This window comes from Podarcis cretensis, assembly GCF_951804945.1.
Source record: "Podarcis cretensis genome assembly, chromosome: 8".
In the NCBI taxonomy this organism is placed as follows: domain Eukaryota; kingdom Metazoa; phylum Chordata; class Lepidosauria; order Squamata; family Lacertidae; genus Podarcis; species Podarcis cretensis.
The window spans coordinates 69,435,911-69,454,819 of record NC_137177.1 but is presented as its reverse complement, the minus strand read 5'-3'; the positions used below and the strand labels follow the sequence as shown (position 1 = coordinate 69,454,819).

At 42.3% G+C, this 18,909-nt stretch overlaps 1 protein-coding gene and 1 long non-coding RNA gene across 2 annotated transcripts; one reads left to right on the top strand and one right to left on the bottom strand.

Moving 5' to 3' along the window:
* Positions 1-480: 480 nt before the first annotated feature.
* On the bottom strand, positions 481-9,129 carry LOC307222269. The gene is made up of 3 exons (XR_013841702.1): positions 8,999-9,129; positions 6,544-6,631; positions 481-620 (listed from the first exon to the last, which is right to left on the bottom strand). It is a non-coding gene; the product is annotated as an uncharacterized lncRNA (long non-coding RNA).
* On the top strand, positions 9,008-16,478 carry LOC307222078 (arylacetamide deacetylase-like 4). The gene is made up of 4 exons (XM_079987149.1): positions 9,008-9,242; positions 14,030-14,246; positions 14,912-14,975; positions 15,491-16,478. Exons 1-4 carry the CDS (start codon positions 9,066-9,068, stop codon positions 16,263-16,265), a joined length of 1,233 nt encoding a protein of 410 aa, XP_079843275.1. The 5' UTR covers positions 9,008-9,065; the 3' UTR covers positions 16,266-16,478.
* The last annotated feature ends 2,431 nt before the right edge of the window (positions 16,479-18,909 follow it).

Genomic DNA, 18,909 nt, shown 5'->3' with positions numbered 1-18,909 from the left:
GAGGGCTCAGCTAAGCCCTGCCCCACATCACCGATCACAATACATGGCGCGCACACACCATTTGAACGGCAATGCCCATCAACTTGCGGGGGTGGTGTTGTGTCAAAGGGACCTCCTGTTGATGGAAAAATTACAATATCAAGGTTTGGAAAAGCCAGGATCCAAAGAGATAAAAACAAGGCAGCCTTAAGCTATGATCCTTTATTTCAGTTGCAACTCGGTTCCCCCAAGGCAAAGCAAAAGGAAGAACCCCAGCTACAGGTGAGTAACACTTTTATTTACTATGGTAAGGTATGTACACTACATTTTTGGGTTGTGGGTGTGAGAGATTGGGTTATATGTGGGTACATAGGTGATGAGTCCAAAAACGATTACACGGGTGCAGAAACGAAAAGACACAGGTGCAAACTAATTTACACGGGTGCAGAAACGAAAAGACACAGGTGCAAACTAATTTACATTTGTCAGGGAAGGTAGGTGCAAAAGAGTCCTGGTGGGTTTAAAAGGTAGGTTGATAGTTGGATTCCAGGGAAACAATGGAGTCCGGTTTTTAGAAACTGGGTGTGACATGGGAGTTAATTCTTCTTGTTTGCTGCAGGCTCAGTGTTGATGCAAAGTTCCTGGAATTGCAGAGGAAGAAGGTTATGATCAGAAGATTTCTCCTCTGGGAATTCTGTGGTCAAGTCCCTTTTGATACATTGCTTTTTGTTACGACCAAAATATAGTTACAACCAAAAACTACATGGATTATATATTTATACATCGTTTCAATGGTTTGCTTAATAACAATTGACATTTCTCTACAATTTCTTTATTGAGTTCATATGAGATGTATCTAAAGACATGTAACTAAACACTTTCAATAAAATAAAAGGTTTGCAGAGGCAAATAACTTTATGTAAAACAAATAGCAAAAGAAAGTAAATAAAGACCAACATTTGTGATAAAGTCAGGTGTGGGGTTTTTTTTTACACTTATTGACACTTCTGGTTTTAGGAACACATTTATCAACATGGGTTCCTTATGGGTAATATATGAAGGTGTGTGATTTTGGGGGGAAACGTTTGAAGGTGTGCGATTTCTACATCACTATGCTCCTGAGAAATGGATTACCACAATGCATTCCATGTGGGGCTTCCACTGTGCAGGGTCTGGAAATTGCAGTTAGCACAGAATATCTTGGCACAATTGCTGGCAGAAGTGAGACCCCCATCAGGGGCGTAGGAAGGGGGGTTTGGGGGTCGCAGCCCACCCTGGGTGTCATTCTTGAGGGGTGTGTGTGACAAAATGGCACACCGTGGGGGTTGGCACTTACCGCTGGGCCTGGCCTGCAGCTCGCCCGAAAAGGCAGCGTGGGGCTTGCATCTGCCAGGCGGACTCCGACGGCAGCTCACCAAGTGCGCAGATCGCTCAGCACCCCCATGGGTGGATCACCCCTCCCCAACTGCTGATCGCCCCTGGTTCCCATCAGCATATTACAACACATCAAAGATCTGCATGAGCTGCCAACTTCATACATAGGCTACGTGCACTGAGTGAAAATCGTATTATTGCCTGCTATAAGCATTCTAGCTTTACTTAATAGAATGCTGGAAAACAGGCAAAATTTTTGGACTTTGCATCATCATCATCATCATTATTATTAAAATTTGTATACCACCCTTCATCTGAAGATCCCAGGATGGTCCAGGAGGTGGTCCAGGGAGGGACTCCTCAGAAGGAGCTCCACACAGGGACATTTATGGGCTTTCCCCAGTTACAGTTGTACCTTGGTTCTCTAACGTAATCCGTTCCAGAAGTCCAATCGAGCAAAGGAGCTTCCTGCACTCAATCAGAAGCCATGGAAGCTGTGTCAGATGTTTGGGTTCAAAGAACGTTCGAAAACCGGAACACTTACTTCCCGGTTTTTGGCGTTCAGGACCCAAAATGTATGAGTACCAAGGCATTCAAGAAATCCACTTCCAAGCTGGGGAGGAGGTGGGGTTGTGGGCTTCACGCCCCTCCCCCACACTTGCGGGGGCTGGCTCCAGCCCCACGTAATAGCAGGGAATCCTCAGCCGCGTCACACCCCGTGCCAGGCAATCGGCTGGCGGGGGGGCGTGGCCTCTTTCCCGTGCCGCAGCTGACCTGGTTTTCCCTTCCCTCCCACCCGTTAGGCTAGGTTCTCTGACGTTGCTATGAACCTCGGTTGGTCACCGTCCAGGGGCCTGGTAGGAATTTTTCCATCTGGCAGATTGGCTCCAGCCATTTGGTTTTCGCCTACCTTGTAGCAAACCATCACAACTCCACGGTATTGGCGGTAGGCATTGGTGGGGGTCCAGTCTATTGTTATGCAGATGAAGGGGGAGAAGGAGCGCCATCACCTTCTCCCAAATAAAGGGTAGTCCGGTAAAGGATTCCAGGGGGCGTGGCCTCGTCCTAAGCCTATGGAGGTGTGGGCCCACAGCACGCCCCCACGCGGTGACCCCGGGGGAGGTTCTAGTTGATGTGCCTCAGCAGGACTCCTCCCACTGGTGGTTAACCCTCACCGGCCAGGCTGGTTAGTTGTAGGACCAATGCCTAAGCCAATACCGCTCAATTCCTGTAATCAATAAAGTTGTGGTCTAATTGACCCATTAACTTGAATTCTTGTGTCCTGTGTCTTTATTTCTATGGGGGAGGCGGGAACTCACCACACAATCAAGGTATGACTGTAATATCTTATATCCATTATAGTGAGCGCATGGAAAGCTTTTAACGCAAAACTATCAGCTGAACACGGGTGGCGCTGTGGGTTAAACCACAGAGCCTAGGACTTGCTGATCAGAAGGTCAGCGGTTTGAATCCCTGTGATGGGGTGAGCTCCCATTGCTCGGTCCCAGCTCCTGCCAACCTAGCAGTTCGAAAGCATGTCAAAGTGCAAGTAGATAAATAGGTACCGCTACGGCGGGAAGGTAAACGGCTTTTCTGTGCGCTGCTCTGGTTCACCAGAAGCGGCTTAGTCATGCTGGCCACATGACCCAGAAGCTGTACACTGGCTCCCTCGGCCAATAAAGCGAGATGAGCACTGCAACCCCAGAGTCGGCCACAACTGGACCTAATGGTCAGGGGTCCCTTTACCCTTTACCTTTACCAATCAGCTGAATGATAACTATACTGCATTAAGTCCCATGAACAACACCAGATCTTATATGGAACAATTTTGCAGAAGCATTCATTCACTTCCTTCAAGCACCCAATCACTCTCATAGCTGCCTAGCAATCTCTCCTATTGCAACACTGCATGCTACCTACCAAGTAACCAAATAAAATTTGATGTGTTCTGCCCACACACACTTGCTTAATTACACACCACACAGGTCTGTATAATTTGACTGCAATACAGGGATTCCTGGAATAGAGGACACGATATAGGGAAACGGCGCACAGAAGAATGCATGAGAGCCTTAGCTATCTTGTATGCAGTACCAGTTATGACACCTCACCTTTTACCCAGATGGGCTGCTCCCTCTCTCCCTTCCTCCTTACCTGCTCTACTTGACTGCTTCTGCAATGCAGACAGAAAAAGGCAGGACTTAATTTCATAACCTCTTGACATCAAAACCAGAATAGCTGGCCATGTCCCTGAGAAACATTTGTATACTGTGGACAAACCTCTGCAAAACTGTGCTTAATTCCTACATTTCCCCCCATAAAACATTGCCACAAAGTCCTTGAACTAATCTAAAAAGGTCACTGATAATCTTTGGTGAAAAGGCAACTCTGAACCTTCATTTGAACGCTTTAATTCTGAACATCGTCTGGCAGCCAGATCACAAATGTCAGCTGGCTTTTTCAGTGTTATTTATTTATTTATTCATTTCAGCTCCTAGAGTGTGCCAAACGATTAGCATCCCACCAAAAAAGTCAACCTAGGAGTTCTAGCTAATCCAATCAAAGCAACAATCCTAGAACCAATACTTTGAAATTGTAGGTCAGTGTCTGCAAAAAAAAATGTCAGGTTGAGAAATTCTAATGAGCATGAAAAACACCACAGCCCAGGTGACTGGTGGCACAACTGTGGTTTTCCAGATGTTGCTGGACCACAACTCCCATCATCCTTGGCCATTGGCCCTGCTGGCTGGTGTTTATGGGAGCTGGAGTCCAAGAACAGCTGGAGAACCATGAGTTTCTCCACCTTGGTGCTGTGTGATAGCAGCTGTACACTGTACATTGGTGCAGCTAGGAGAGCTGTATAACATCCGGCCCTGAAAAGGGCATTTCTGACGTTGCAAGCAATAGATACCGCATCAGTGGACCATTGCAACTGCAGCTAAGATGCAGGGTCTATTAGGGTGAATTTGGGATACTTTCAAATCATCCTTCTGCAGTTTGGTGTCCTCAAGAGGTTTTGAACTACAGCCCCCATCAGCTCCAGCTGTCTCCCTGGAGACAAAGCATCTGTAGAGCACCACGATTTGTGAGACAGAATCATAGGCTGATTTAAATGCTGCCTGCACCCTGAAGGCTTAAAACATAACAAAGTGGCATTGAATAATGATTTGTTTTTAAAGACTATGCATTTAGCACTAAGAAAAGAGAAGAAAGTTGTATATGTAAAATTGATCTGAGCCATTGGTTAGAGCATGGTGCTGATATTGCCAAGGTTGTGGGTTCGATCCACATATGAAGAGTAGAAGAGTTTGGATTTGATATCCCGCTTTATCACTACCCGAAGGAGTCTCAAAGCGGCTAACATTCTCCTTTCCCTTCCTCCCCCACAACAAACACTCTGTGAGGTGAGTGGGGCTGAGAGACTTCAGAGAAGTGTGACTAGCCCAAGGTCACCCAGCAGCTGCATGTGGAGGAGCGGAGACGCGAACCCGGTTCACCAGATTATGAGTCCACCGCTCTTAACCACTACACCACACTGGCTCTCTATCTAATATGGGACAGCTGCATATTTCTGCCTTGCAGTGGATTGGACTAGATAATCCTCAGGGTCCCTTCCAACTCTTCACTTCTATGATTCCATGACCTGTGTGCAAATTTGCACTGAAGAGCCTCCTACTAATGTTATCAGCACCACAGTTTTAAGCACTGTCTTTTTCTTTCTCAACCAGCCAACGAGACAAACACCAGTCATTATGGCATCACCTGATTTCTTGGTGCTTGAATAACTGACCTTTCTTTTCCTACCCCCCCCCCCCAATTTGCAGCATTTCTTATTTCTATGCGGAAACACTGGCATGCTTGTAGCTGATCGACAAACTGAGCCGTCCTTGTTCAAACCAAACACTGAGCCTTCTGTGTACGTTCTCCCACCTCCTTGGAACTACTGGTCTGAGGTGAGAATTATTGTCCCAGAGGGCCTTGCATGACCCCAGTTCTAAAAATACCACAGGGAAACATGCAGAAGGTGCTGCAAAGGTGGCAAAGCAATTTCAAGCTACATAGGTTGGCCACTAGATTCCACATAGCTTGCGATTCCTAATTGCTGGTCCTGGATCTTGCAAATTTCAACTTAATAGCAAAATTCCCAAGTTCCCATGATATTAGAATCTAATGAGGCTCATCCAATGAAGCATGGAGAATGGGAAGATTCAGGACTAGGGATGTGCATGAAGTTCACTTAAAAAAAAAAAAAAAGCACATGGCTTCCCCCAAGGAACCGTGCGAAGTGTAGTTCACCCCTCAGAGAGCTACAGTTCCAAGAACCCTTAACAAACTGGTGGAAGATGGAGTCCAATAAATCTGGAGGGCCATAAGTTCGCTCCTCCTCTTCTGGAAGTTTGTTCCCTTAGCCAGGGCCTGCCCAATACATTTTACCTCTTCAAGATGGCACCCCCTTCCCGTTTCAGGGACAGGAGCCAGCTGGGCTGGCAGCTGAATCTTACTTGCACTGGTGATGTGATAGAATCCTCCACAGCACCTGAGGCAGCAAGCCAGAGTTGGGTTCCCAAGACAGGCTGAGCAGCCACAGAGCAATCATTGGGAGGCACAGGAGGGACAGCCATGTGCTGCTGCTGCTTCTTCCCCTGAATCTGCCACCTGAGGCAGTCATTTCACTTTGCCAAATGGAAGGTCCGGCCCTGTTCTCTGTTCCCCCATGTCCCACCTGAAGGCTGGTGTCAGTACGTTCTCAGCACAGTCCAAATCCCTGCTCTTGGACATTTTGAATATTAAACATGGGCTTTTGGTTTTGGTTTTTTTGTAAAAGCGGAGTATTTTTTTTAAAAAAAATCAGTATATTGGTATGGTTTCATTGTATGCATTGCTTTGATTGGCGTATGCTGCCCTCTTGTTGACAAGTGGCAAATTAATTTAATGAATAAATTATATTTTTAAATTACATACCAGTTTTCATACACAGTTGCCAATAAACCTTGAGCAGCTCAATGTAACAAAATAAGAGTATCTCATATACTATTGCATGCATCCCAATATATATCATTTTTGTTGTTCTGTTTTGTTTTCTACATGGGCACCATTTTGTGTTTCTTCCTGTTTTATCTGTACGTTTGTATCTTGTACATTCCCTTTTTCAATAAATAATACACAAAAATATATATCCTGATGGCTCACATTGCTTCAGATTTTTATGTGGTTCCATGAGACAACTTAAACATGCCAAAATACTGCAAATCTGTAGCTGGCATTGGATGTCCATGTTCTATAAGAATGCAAAAAGTATTATTACCCCCTCAAAGTTATAAAGTAGCTTTGACTTCATTCACCGTCTGTAATTGTTGTTTACCTTCATTAAATAAATTAAATGGATGGGATCATTTATTATGATTGCGACCTGTATAGCATAATTACCCTTCAAAATGCAAGCTAGGAAAATTATGCCTCTGACACATCTGCAGTCAAACCCAGCTTCCTGTCTTGAGCAGCACAAAGCTCCAGAATGAAGCACAGTATTAAAAACAGTTTAAAGCAATTGACAGTCACAGAAATAAAGTGTGGTTCATAAAATATACACCTGAAGTATGAAGAACTAAAGTAAAGAGGTGCGTCTTCAATGCTACCTGAAAGATTTCTATTGAAGGTGCCAGTTGAACCTCTGCAGGGAGAAATTTTCACAACTTAGGGGCTACCACAGAGAATGCCCTCCCCTAGCTTCCTGAGCTTTTGAGGGCAGTGGAGCTACCAAGAGAGCCCCCCTTGTCCACCTTAGCACCTGAAAGGGCCTGTAGGGAATTGTAGAGTTGGAAGGGGCGGTGAGGGTAATCTAGTTCAACCCCCTGCCATGCAGGAAGCTTTCACCCAACGTGGGGCCTGAACCCACCACCTTGAGATTCAGAGTTCCCTGCCCTAGTAGCTGAGCAATGCCAGCACCCCATAGGAGGCAGTCATGCAGGTATTTGGGGCCTGAATCATGTAGGGCTGTGAACACCAATCTGAGCACCTTGAATTGGGTCCAGAAATGTACTGGCAACTCATGAAGATGTTTGAAAATGGGGGCTATACAATTGGGACGCGGGTGGCGCTGTGGGTAAAACCTCAGTGCCTAGGACTTGCCAATCGTATGGTTGGCAGTTCGAATCCCCATGGCGGGGTGAGCTCCCGTCTTTCGGTCCCAGCTCCTGCCCACCTAGCAGTTTGAAAGCACCCCTAAGTGCAAGTAGATAAATAGGTACTGCTTTATAGCGGGAAGGTAAACGGCATTTCCGTGTGCTGCGCTGGTGCTGGCTCGCCAGAGCAGCTTCATCACGCTGGCCACGTCACCCGGAAGTGTCTTTGGACAGCGCTGGCTCCCGGCCTCTTAAGTGAGATGAGCGCACAACCCTAGAGTCGGACACGACTGGCAAGGGTACCTTTACCTTTTTACAATTTCTAAACAGAACTGCAGCCAGTAATCCGGCTGATGTATTTTGTATTCCTGGACTTCTAGGGTAGCCAGTTACATGCCACCAATAGCTACTAACAGCAATACTTCTGCATATCAGTTGCTGGAAGTTGCAGGATGGAAAAGTTCTCTTGTGCTCATGTCTTTTGCATGTTTCCCATAGGCATCTAATTGAATGCTGTGAGAACTGGATGCTGGACCGTTTTTTTCTTGGTAAATGACCAAGATGAAGGAATAGAGATGATGCCCATCCAACTTGCAGATGGCACTAAACAAGGAGGGGTAGCTCCTAGAATCAGGATTCCAGAGGATTAGAAAATCGGGCCAAAACCAACAAAATGAATGCCTGGGTGCCCCACACCCCTTGCACCCCCTCGTAAAGATGGCCCTGTTCAGTGCAAAGCTCGACATTAAGGCAGGAATAATCCTGCCCTTTTCCTCTAGCAATCTGTGGTTTACTTCCTGTGCTTTTGATATTTTGAGTTTCATCTTGTTGTAATTTGTGTGTGGATGGAATCAACAACAGCAACAACAAGAACTCCTTTAAGACCTGTTGACAGGGGGACATAAAGGGGGAAGAATCAGAAGGATTCAAAGCCCTGTTCCACTTCCTGGCTATATTGAAGTTCAGTACCTTAAAAGAAAAAAAGGCATTTATCATGACTGCAGCCATAATTACCGACAATTATTTTTTTCCCTTGGCATACATGCAATTTTATCCCACATCCTGTTTCTGAAAGATAGGAAACACACACGTTTACAAATATGGCAAGGTAAAAGCGGGGGTGTTAAGAAATACGCTAAATTAATAATAACATACCTGGAATCCGGTAGTCTTAGGTATAATTCATCTTAGCATGGACTTGCATTTCCCTATGAGGACCGTGCCTTAAGAGAAGAGCCCATGCTTTGAAAATACAAGGGTTTAGGTTCCACCCTGGGGATCTCTGGGTAGGAATGTGACTTGGGTCTGAAGAGTAGGAAATTTTGGGCTGGGCATTGCACACTAGTCCTCTTCAATATTCAACAACTACTACCACCATTTCTGACTAAAGACTTCATTAAGCTGGATAGAACACCACACATTGTGCTACTGCTAAGACCCATGAAATTTCTTCCTGGAAGTATGTGTGCTAATTTATAATTACTTCATCAACCAGCCTACAGACAATTAAGTACAGTAGATACCTTGGGTGGAGAAGAAATTCTGCCAGTGTAGACTCAATGCTTCTCTTGCACTCTTTGGAACAGTGAAATGGAGCTTCTTCTGGGCCTCCTGCTTGGGGTGATTGGAGTTATTGGGCTTCTTTTCTTGTTGCTTCTCTCCTGCGCAATTTATTATGATCTTTCCAGGAGTAAAATTCCATCTGGATTTGATTGTCCATTAAAGCTTCGGGTCATTCACTGCAATGTCATTATGGTGGTCATTGTGGTAAGTTGGGGACTTGTTGAGCCATTATATGATGTTATTCGTACATTCTTATGTAAAATGTGATTAAAAAATTATGATGATGATGATAATCTTTATATTTTTATTTTTTAAAAAATGATTTTCAGTTATATACATTTCAATAGTTTTACAGTCATTTTAATGTTTCAAAACTCAACTTCCTTCCTCCTCTTTCTGTGGTTCCTTAAAATTATTTTTTACATTTCCTGTATATTATATTCTAAATTATGTTAACTTATTCTTTTATTCATCTGCTTTAATTATTTGCTCTTATGAAACTGCAGGTTATTACAATAATCCTGCCAATGTTTACAACTTATTTGTACACATTCAATAAACCATTTCCATTCTTTTATAAAAAGTTTGTTATCTTGATTTCTTATTTTTATGGTAAGTTTCACCATTTCTGCATAGTCCACGAGTTTTTGTAATCATTCTTCTTTCGTCAGGACTTCTTCTTCTTTCCATTTTTGGGCAAATAACATTCTTGCCACTATAGTTGCATACATGAATAAATTTGTATACTGTTTAGTTAGTTCTACCCTTATAATTCCCAGAAGAAAAGCTTCCGGGTTTTTTAAAAAAACAAATGTTATTTTAAACATCTTTTTCAATTCATTATATATCCTAGCGAGTTTTAGCCTTACTGCAAGACCACCACATATGGTGGAAAGTACCTTCTTTCTCTTTGCATTTGCAACACCTATTTGATTTTGATTTATACATTTTTGCCAGTTTATTAGATACCATCTATATAACATACTCATAGTTTTCTCTTACACCATAGCATGCTGTAAATTTTATATCCGTATTTCACAATCGTTCCCACACTTCCATATCTATAACTAATATCTATTGCCCAATGTATCATTGAAGATTTTTCTTGCTCATCCTTTGTCTCTCAATCCAATAATATCTTATACATTTTAGACAGCACTTCATTACATTCCAACAGATCTCTCTCCAGTTGTGATATTTGTTCCCCAACCCCTCATTTCCTATCTTTCTTAAATACTTCATTCAAATGATGATATTGTATCCATGTTGTTAACTTTCCTGATAAATCCTTAAATTATTTTAATTTAAACTCTCCTCCCTCTTGTTTTAATAAATTTCTATAAATTGTCTAACCTTCTATCATATTCTTTTTCTTTACTGCTATGGCTTCCAATGGTGAGAGCCAAAGTGGTGTTTTTGTCTGGAATAAGTTTTTGTATTTATCCCAGGCTCTATAATTTCCCCCCTAATTATGTGATTTGTTAATCTTTTGTGTTCTTTCACCTTTTCTTACTACAAATGGGTGTGCCAACCTAAAGTATTACCAGGACCTTCTAAATCTAAGATATGTGGGTTCTCCAATGTCATCCATTCCGTCAACCAACAAAGACAAGATACTTCATAATATAATCTCATATCCAGCAGGGAGAAACCTCCTCTCACTTTTGCATCTATCAATATTTGGTATTTTATTCTCAGTTTTGCCCCTTGCCAGATATATTTAGAAATATATTTTTGCCATACATTGTCTTGCCAATCACCAGAATTGATTGAAACAAAAATAACATTCTTGGTGATAGATTCATTTTTATAGTTGACACTTTACATAACAGTGAAAGTTTAATTCTGTCCCAAATTTTCAAATTTCTTTTAATATCTTCCCAGGTTTTTAAATAATGATCTTTATATAGTTTTATATTATTTGCTGCTAACCATACACCTAGATACTTGACATTCCTTTCAATCTGTGGACCTGACACATCTTGTAACTTATTTTTACTCTCATCATTCATATTTTTTACCAAAAGTTTGGTTTTGCCTTTTTTAATCTTAATACCTGCTACATCTCAACAACAACAACAACAACAACTTTTTGTGTTTTTATCTTGTATTTTATACTACTAATAATAGTTTATATATTTAAGTAATTCATATACTGCTTAATACAACATACAAAAAAAAATCAGTAAAACCAATGAGTTTGCTTGTTTTTTTTAAAATAATATTTATTCAGATTTTTTTAAAGATTACAATGAAAACATGGGGGAAAAAACAGAAAATACACAATACAACACAAAAAGAAAAAATACAAAAGAAAAAAAGAAAAAAATACAGAAAAATACAAAGAAAAAATGCAATCATTAAAAAAAGAAAAAGGAAAAAAAGAGCAATTTAAATCCTTTACTTGACAACTTTCCTTTTACTTATTTTCTTGACCTCCCCACACCTCCCATTTCTGTATTCAAATTTAAATTTTTATTTCAGCGAGTCCTTTCAACCTTATTTTTTAACTTAATAATTTTTTTTAATATGTTATTATTTTACTTTCTCTTTCTCGTCCATTTCCTCAGTTCATTTTTGCTTAATCTTCTATATCTAATCATCTTCCCTATATATCCTTCCAACCTTGTTTTCATTTCATTTAATTCATTTAAAAAACCACTTTTACTTTATCCAATCTTAACTCTCATCCAAACTTATACATCAATACTTATTCTTAAATCATTTCTCTAAGGTCGATCAAAATTCCCTTCCACGGATTTCCCAATTTTTATACAAGTAACAAAACAAGAAAATAAACAAAATTATAATTATATAGCCTTTGAGTTCCCAATTTCTATCCCACCCATGCCCCCTTCCCAGTTTCAGTCCCCAACATGTGTCCATCAGTCTCAGTATACAATCAGCCTGGAGATCTTACGTCTGAGGCTCTTAATTCTCTCTTACTTCCTCTCTGCCGGTCTTTTTAATAGTCCTTAATATTGAAAACCAAATCTCGGGGAAGCTCCGGCCCAACAGGATCCACTTTTCTTCCATCCAGGCCTTCATACTTAAAGATAAAGCCTATGGGGTATTCCAGATCTTGTTTCATACTCCTTTCAAATCCAAATGTCCCCAAAGCTCCAACTTCCACCTTGATCAAATTTGTAATCCTTAGGTCTTCAGATCTCCACATAAGGAGATCTCTCCATCTTTCACTCTCCAATTCAGGCCGGACTTTCCACATCAGGTTTTTATTTTCCTTTATTGCCATCATGTCGGGCCTCAAATTACAGCTCTCCTTTAACATCTGCAAAGTTACAGCTCCCCCTTCCTTTTCTTCAGGGACAACATATATCTCCTTCTCCAAATTCTCAAGGCTCTCAAATTTCTCTATTTGTCCAGTTAAGTAGGCTTCCTGTGTCAGATCCTTGTCCTTATCAAATTCAATGAAGGTATTCACTGTTAAATCCAAAGTTGTAGCATTTGTAGCCAAAACATCAATTTGACCTTGCAACTTTCCCAAGAGAACAAATGCTCTGTTCAGTTCAGCCTGTATTTTCCCTCCTCCAGCCATTCTTTGTAATGTCCCAAAGCCCCCTCTAGGGGAGTTTTAGTTCCTTGATATTCCTTTCAGCACAAATCCAAAAGTCCGGTTAGTTTGTATCAGCCCTTCCTTTTTCAGGAGCAGATTGTAACAAAATGTAACCAGCAGAAGCAACAGAAACAAAGTCCTCTTTTTGCGTCTTGACAGCTAACTTGACAGCTGTCAAGATCTTCCATACCTCATCACCAGGCTCTCGCGGAACACTCCCGGGTCTGGGGTGGCGGCGCTTCAGCTCCCAGATTTAGTTCTTTTTCTGCAGGCTCCCCTGCTTCCAATAAAATTCTTATAGTGCCAAACTGTGAAATTAAAGTCTTTTACAAGAAGAAAGAAGAAAAATTCTCCTCGACCTTAGTTAACAGGTCCTTTGCTTTAAGTTGTTTACAGAGAGGGAAGGCGGACTTCCTATTTAGACCTTCCCCGATCGTGCCGAATTTAAGAAATTTTCTTTAAAGTTCCAATTTCCGTACTACTCACGGGTTGTTGCTTTAAAGTCCAATTGTTCACAAGAAGAAGTCAGCGCTCTCTGACAAACGGCTGTGCGGCTTCACTCCACGGAAGAAGCAATCGACTCTCAGCACCGCGCCGCTCACCCCGTCCCGTTCCGGAGCCTTTAAAAAGGCTCCTTCGAAGCTTGGGGGGCGCAAATGGTGCCCACCGAGTCCCCACGCTCACAGGCTTCACCCGCCTGTGATTTTTTGAGGGTCCCCGCTTCGCCGCAGCTGTAAGGCCCGATCCCGCAGAGCCGATCCCTCCGGAGCTCAGAGGGAATCCGCCATTAGTCGTTGGCGCTAACCCGGAAGTCCCTTGTTGTTGATGATGATGAGATTAGGATGTTGCTTGTTGTTGATGATGATGAGATTAGGATATTATGTTTTATAAAATTTAAAAAAGGGCTTTCTTTTCATCCCATAGAGGGATACAAACAGAGACAAATATATTATTCACACTAAGCCGTGGTTTCTTTACATCATGGTTTCTTTACCAAACCACAAATTGTCTCATAGGCAAACAAGCAGATTGTGGATTGTTTCTCCAAAGCTTGGCTTCTTTTGCATCTGTAGCTTGGCTGGTGTCTGGGTCGGGGTGGCTAAATAAACCATGGTTAAGGAAAGCTTTTGAATTTCAGCATCAAGTCAAACCATTGGATCACTCATTGTGACCCAGGGCTGCCTCTAATGATAGTCCCATTCTAATCAGACCAATTGAAAATAATGGACATGGCTAATATGTGCTCATTCATTTCAATGGGTCCACTTTAAGTAGGACTTAGCTGGATACTTATGCTGGCTGATTACTGTCATAAACATTGATTGTTCGATTGAATGAATTATTTGGATACACCCCATGGTGAATAGGATGCAGTTTGCAGGCACTGTTTTCATGAGACTTTTCCTTTGTCTAACAGGCGAGGTGTCTTGAACTGATGGGTGTCTGCAGCCAGTTTGCCTTTACCCGCTTCCTCCTGAGTTTCCGGAATCCAAGAATGGATCAAAGCCTCTCTGCCAAAGATCTGCATTTTGACGGGGTTCCTGTAAGGGTTTATCAGCCCAAAGCACCATCTGCTGGCCCAAGGAAAGGATTTATGTTCTTTCATGGAGGAGCTGGGATGATTGGCAGCATCGGTAAGAGATTAAAGCTGTCAGCCTGTGAACACTTATCTAGAGGCAAGCCCCACTGAACTCAAGTAAGCCCATGTACAATTGTGGAATAGTAGATTTGGGAGAGATCCCAAGGGGTCATCTAGGTCAACACTCTGCAATGAAGGAATCACAGCTGAAGAAGCCCTGGCAGATGGCCATCCAAGCTCTGTTTTGAAACCTCCAGTCAAAGAGAGCCCACCACCTTCCAATGGAGTCTGCTCCCTGTTGAACAACTCTTCTCATCAGAAAGGGCAAGTCCCATTGAACTCAATAAACCCATGTGGAATGGTTTACAGGGCTGAGATACAAGAGTGTCGGTGATAGTTGCAGAAGAGACAAGGGGCAAGCAAGACTCTCCTGGCTTCAGCGAAAGCAACGCGAAGCCTCTGGAGCGCGGAGGCAGCGCTCCCTCTGTGCTTTGGAGGCTTCGCTTTGCTATCGCTGAAGCCAAGGAGCCTGCATTCACTCCATAGGACGCACACAAATTTCTCCTTAATTTTTGGAGGAGAAAAAGTGCGTCCTATAGAGCGAAAAATACGGTACATTATGTATCGGAAGACTGCTGTTCAAAAATGTGCTTTTAAAGGCAAGACTGGAGGCAGCAGATAATTACCTCCCTATTTAAAATTTTCCTCTCATCTTGCTAGAGTCCTACCAAGATGTCTGCAGCAAAATCGCCAAGGAGACTGATTCAGTGGTTGTGTCTGTTGGGTAAGTAAATGCAACCTTCTGTCTTTTCATAGGTAAAATGTGTGTGTGTGTGTGTGTGTGTGCGTGTGTGTGTGTGCGCGCTTTGCACCCAGCATGTTGCTGCATTTGTTGGTGGCATCCCTTGCCATATTCCTTGCAGGAGAAAGAGGTTCCCCATGAAAGCTGTCAACGTTCCGCTCTGTGATTGAAAATCAGAGCTAAGCAGTTCAGTTAGGGCTTTTAAACATACAATCAGGAAGAGCCTGGGAAATGCCCCCTGCATCTAAACAGGAGCAGGAGGGAAAGTTGCAAATGGTCTTCCACCAATCCTGCATGGTTCTGCTTACCCAGCATTCCCTACACTCTTTTGCTAGCTGGTAAAGTCCGTTTTTTAAGGGCATAAGCCAGCTGACTTTCACCTGCATTGTATCTGCTATAACTGATCCAGCAGGCTATTCTTGTAATCCTACGTGATCATGAATGTGTTTGGAAAAGATTCTGGAAGTTTACCTCTTTGATTTTGTTTTATTCTGCAGCTACCGCCTGTCTCCTGAGCATCTTCCTCCCGCTCAGTACAAGGACTGCCTTGCTGCTACCATACACTTACTTCAAAATGTAGCTTCCCATGGGGTGGATCCTTCCAAGATTATTGTTGGTGGGGACAGTGCAGGGGGCAATTATGCTTGTGTTGTTGCCCAGAAATTGGTGGAGAGATCAGACCTTCCAAAACTACGGGCTCAAGTGCTCATCTATCCTAATACACAGGCTATGGACATCAACCTGCCTTGCCATCAACAGAACAACTCAATGCCCATCTTGTTCCGGGAAAACGTTGTTTACTTTGGATTGAAGTATATTGGAAAGGACACTTCTTTGTTAGGCCAGGTCCTGAAGGGCTCTCATGTGCCAGATTCAATGAGGCTGAAATATGGGAAGTGGTTGAGTCCAGACAATATTCCAGAGAGATTTAAGGTGAGAGGCTACAAACAAGTCCCACTTGCTCCTAATAAACCTGAAGTCTATAGGCAATTGCGAGAGCTATTGGAACCTGATATTTCTTGCCTTTTTGCTGAAGACTCTGTCATCCAGAAGCTTCCTGAAACCCTAATTGTGAGCTGCGAGTACGATGTATTACGAGATGACGCACTGCTGTACAAGAAACGTCTGGAGGACAATGGGGTGAAAGTCAGCTGGTTCCATGTTGAGAACGGGTTTCATGGGGTGCTAAATCTCTTTGACTCAGGTGTCTTCACATTCCCTGCTGCAGTTGAATTGATGGACAGGATTGTAGACTTTGTCAAAAACTTATGAGAGGAAATCTCTTGAATTTGTGGGTCATTCATAAGGAGGGGAGAATCTGCCAACTTCAGCTACTGATAGTTTCTCATTTTTCCAATCTTATATTCAGTTCTCCACAATTCTGTTGTAATTTGTGGTTCTTGGGGGCAGCGGGGAATTCCTCATGAAAATTCACCAGCACTTTTGTGTGAAATTTTCCTAATAAACACTTTTACTTCGTATGGAGTATTGACTAATAAATACATAATTCCAACCAATTTGCTCTAATATAATGCATTTCTATATTGTTTTCATTAATATATGAATTTTGTAAATGGACAACTCAACCTTCTATTTCCATTTTAGTATTTATTGGTTGGCTGGAGATCTGCACTGCTAATGCTGTTCTAGGCTGTATCAACAGAAGTATAGTTCCAGATCAAGAGAAGTAACAGTTTCACTCCATTTTGCCTTGACCAGACCCCACCAGGAGGACTATGCCCAGTTCTGGGTTCCACAATTTAAATAGGATAGTGATGAGCTGGAATGTGTACAGAGGAGGAAGACCAAGATGATCAAGGGTCTGGAAACCAAGCCTTATAAATAATCATTGATGCAGCTGGATATGTTTAGCTTGGAGAAGAGGACAGTGAGGTGATATAGCAGCCATCTTCAAATATATAAAGGGCTGTCACATGGGAGATGGAACAAGCTTGTTTTCTGCTACTTCAGAGGGTAGGACTTGAACCAAGGGATTCAAATGATAAGCAAGGAGATTCAGACTATACATTAGGAATAACTTGCTAAGGGTTAGAGCTGATTAGCATTGGAATGGATTAACTCAGAAGGCAGTGGGACCGCCTTCATTGGAAGTTTTTCATCAGAAGTTTAATGGTCACCTGTTAGGGATTTCTGGGTGTGATTCCTGCATTGTAGGTGGTTGACCTAGATGACTCCATGGGTCCCTTTTATCTCTTTTCAGGTATCTGTTTTGGTTTATTGGCCCATATCTAATCCATTAGCCCATCCAAGGCACAGTCTAACACTTCCACTGCCTTTCCTAATTTAGCTTCTGATAGTTTCTCATTTTCCCAATATTATATTCATTTCTCCATATTTCTGCAACAAAATGTGGTTCTTGGGGGCAGCAGGGAATTCCTCATGAAAATTCACCAGCACTTTAGTGTGAATTTTTCGTAATAAATACTTTTACTTCGTATGGAGTTTTGACTAATATACACATGATTCCAAGCCATTTGTTCTAATATAATGCATTTCTCTATTGTTTTCACTAACACAATGGTACCTCGGTTTTCAAACGTCTCAGTTGATGAACATTTCTGTTTTCAAATGCCATAAACCAGGGAGTAAATGCTTTGGTTTCCAAATTTGCCTCTTAAGTAAGGCGTGCCATGTGGATTCCGTATTGAGTTTTCTGTATTGAGTTTTCTGTATTCAGGCTTCCGTGCTGAGTTTTCAGATTTTGAATGTTTTCGAACTCGAAGGGTCTTCTGGAATGGATTACATTTGAAAACCGAGGTACCATTATATATGAATTTTGTAAATGGACAACTCAACCTTCTATTTCCATTTTAGTATTTATTGGTTGGCTGGAGATCTGCACTGCTAATGCTGTTCTAGGCTGTATCAACAGAAGTATAGTTCCAGATCAAGAGAAGTAACAGTTTCACTCCATTTTGCCTTGACCACCAGGAGGACTATGTCCAGATCTGGGCGCCACAATTTAAATAGGACAATTGATAAGCTGGAATTTGTGCAGAAGAAGGAGCTCAGGCTGATCAAGGGTCTGGAAACCAAGCCTTATAAGGAATCATTGATGCAATTGGGTATGTCTAGCCTGGAGAAGAGGACAGAGAGGTGATATAGTAGCCATCTTCAAATATATAAAGAGCTGTCACATGGGAGATGGAGCAAGCTTGTTTTCTGCTACTTCAGAGGGTAGGACTTGAACCAAGGGATTCAAATGATAAGCAAGGAGATTCAGACTATACATTAGGAATAACTTTCTGAGGGTTAGAGCTGATCAACATTGGAACGGATTAGCTCAGAAGGCGGTTTAAGCTCCTTTGTTGGAAGTTTTGTCAGCAGAAGTTGAATGGCAACCCGTTAGGGATTTTTGGGTATGATTCCTGCAATGTAGGTGGTTGACCTAGGTGACTCCATGGGTCCCTTTTATCTCTTTTCAGGAATCTGTTTCAGTTTATTGGCCCATGTCCAATTCATTAGCCCATCCAAGGCATGTAGATCACATTTTGACTGCCTTTCTTAATTTAGATGGAACAGAATGATAGAGATGGGTGTCACCCACACGTAGATGATCCCTGATGCTATCTCTCCTGACAACAACTTCCAGCTGCTTAATAGAGATGTTTAACAGCATAGGGAATAAGAGATGGGTGTCACCCATGTGTAGATAATACCTCATATCATCTCTCTTGATAACACCTCCCAGCAGCTTGATAGAGATTTTTAAATAGCATGAAACACCAAATTCCAGTTCCTATGGCACCAAATAGTGGTCTCCCACTACTACTTTCTAGAAATGGCTCTGGTGGTAGGAGTGGAAGCATTGAAACACAGTGATCCACACCTCCTTGATATGCTCCAAAATTATGGTCATGTCATTTTGGTGAGATCTCACTGGAAATCAATGCCA

What these genes read in the sequence shown, in the direction of transcription:
- LOC307222078 (XM_079987149.1), top strand. Translation starts at nt 9,066, where the DNA reads ATGGAGCTTCTTCTGGGCCTCCTGCTTGGGGTGATTGGAGTTATTGGG. An exon ending in TCATTATGGTGGTCATTGTG is followed by an intron (nt 9,243 to 14,029) that starts GTAAGTTGGGGA and finishes TTTGTCTAACAG; the next exon opens with GCGAGGTGTCTTGAACTGAT. An exon ending in TCAGTGGTTGTGTCTGTTGG is followed by an intron (nt 14,976 to 15,490) that starts GTAAGTAAATGC and finishes TTTATTCTGCAG; the next exon opens with CTACCGCCTGTCTCCTGAGC.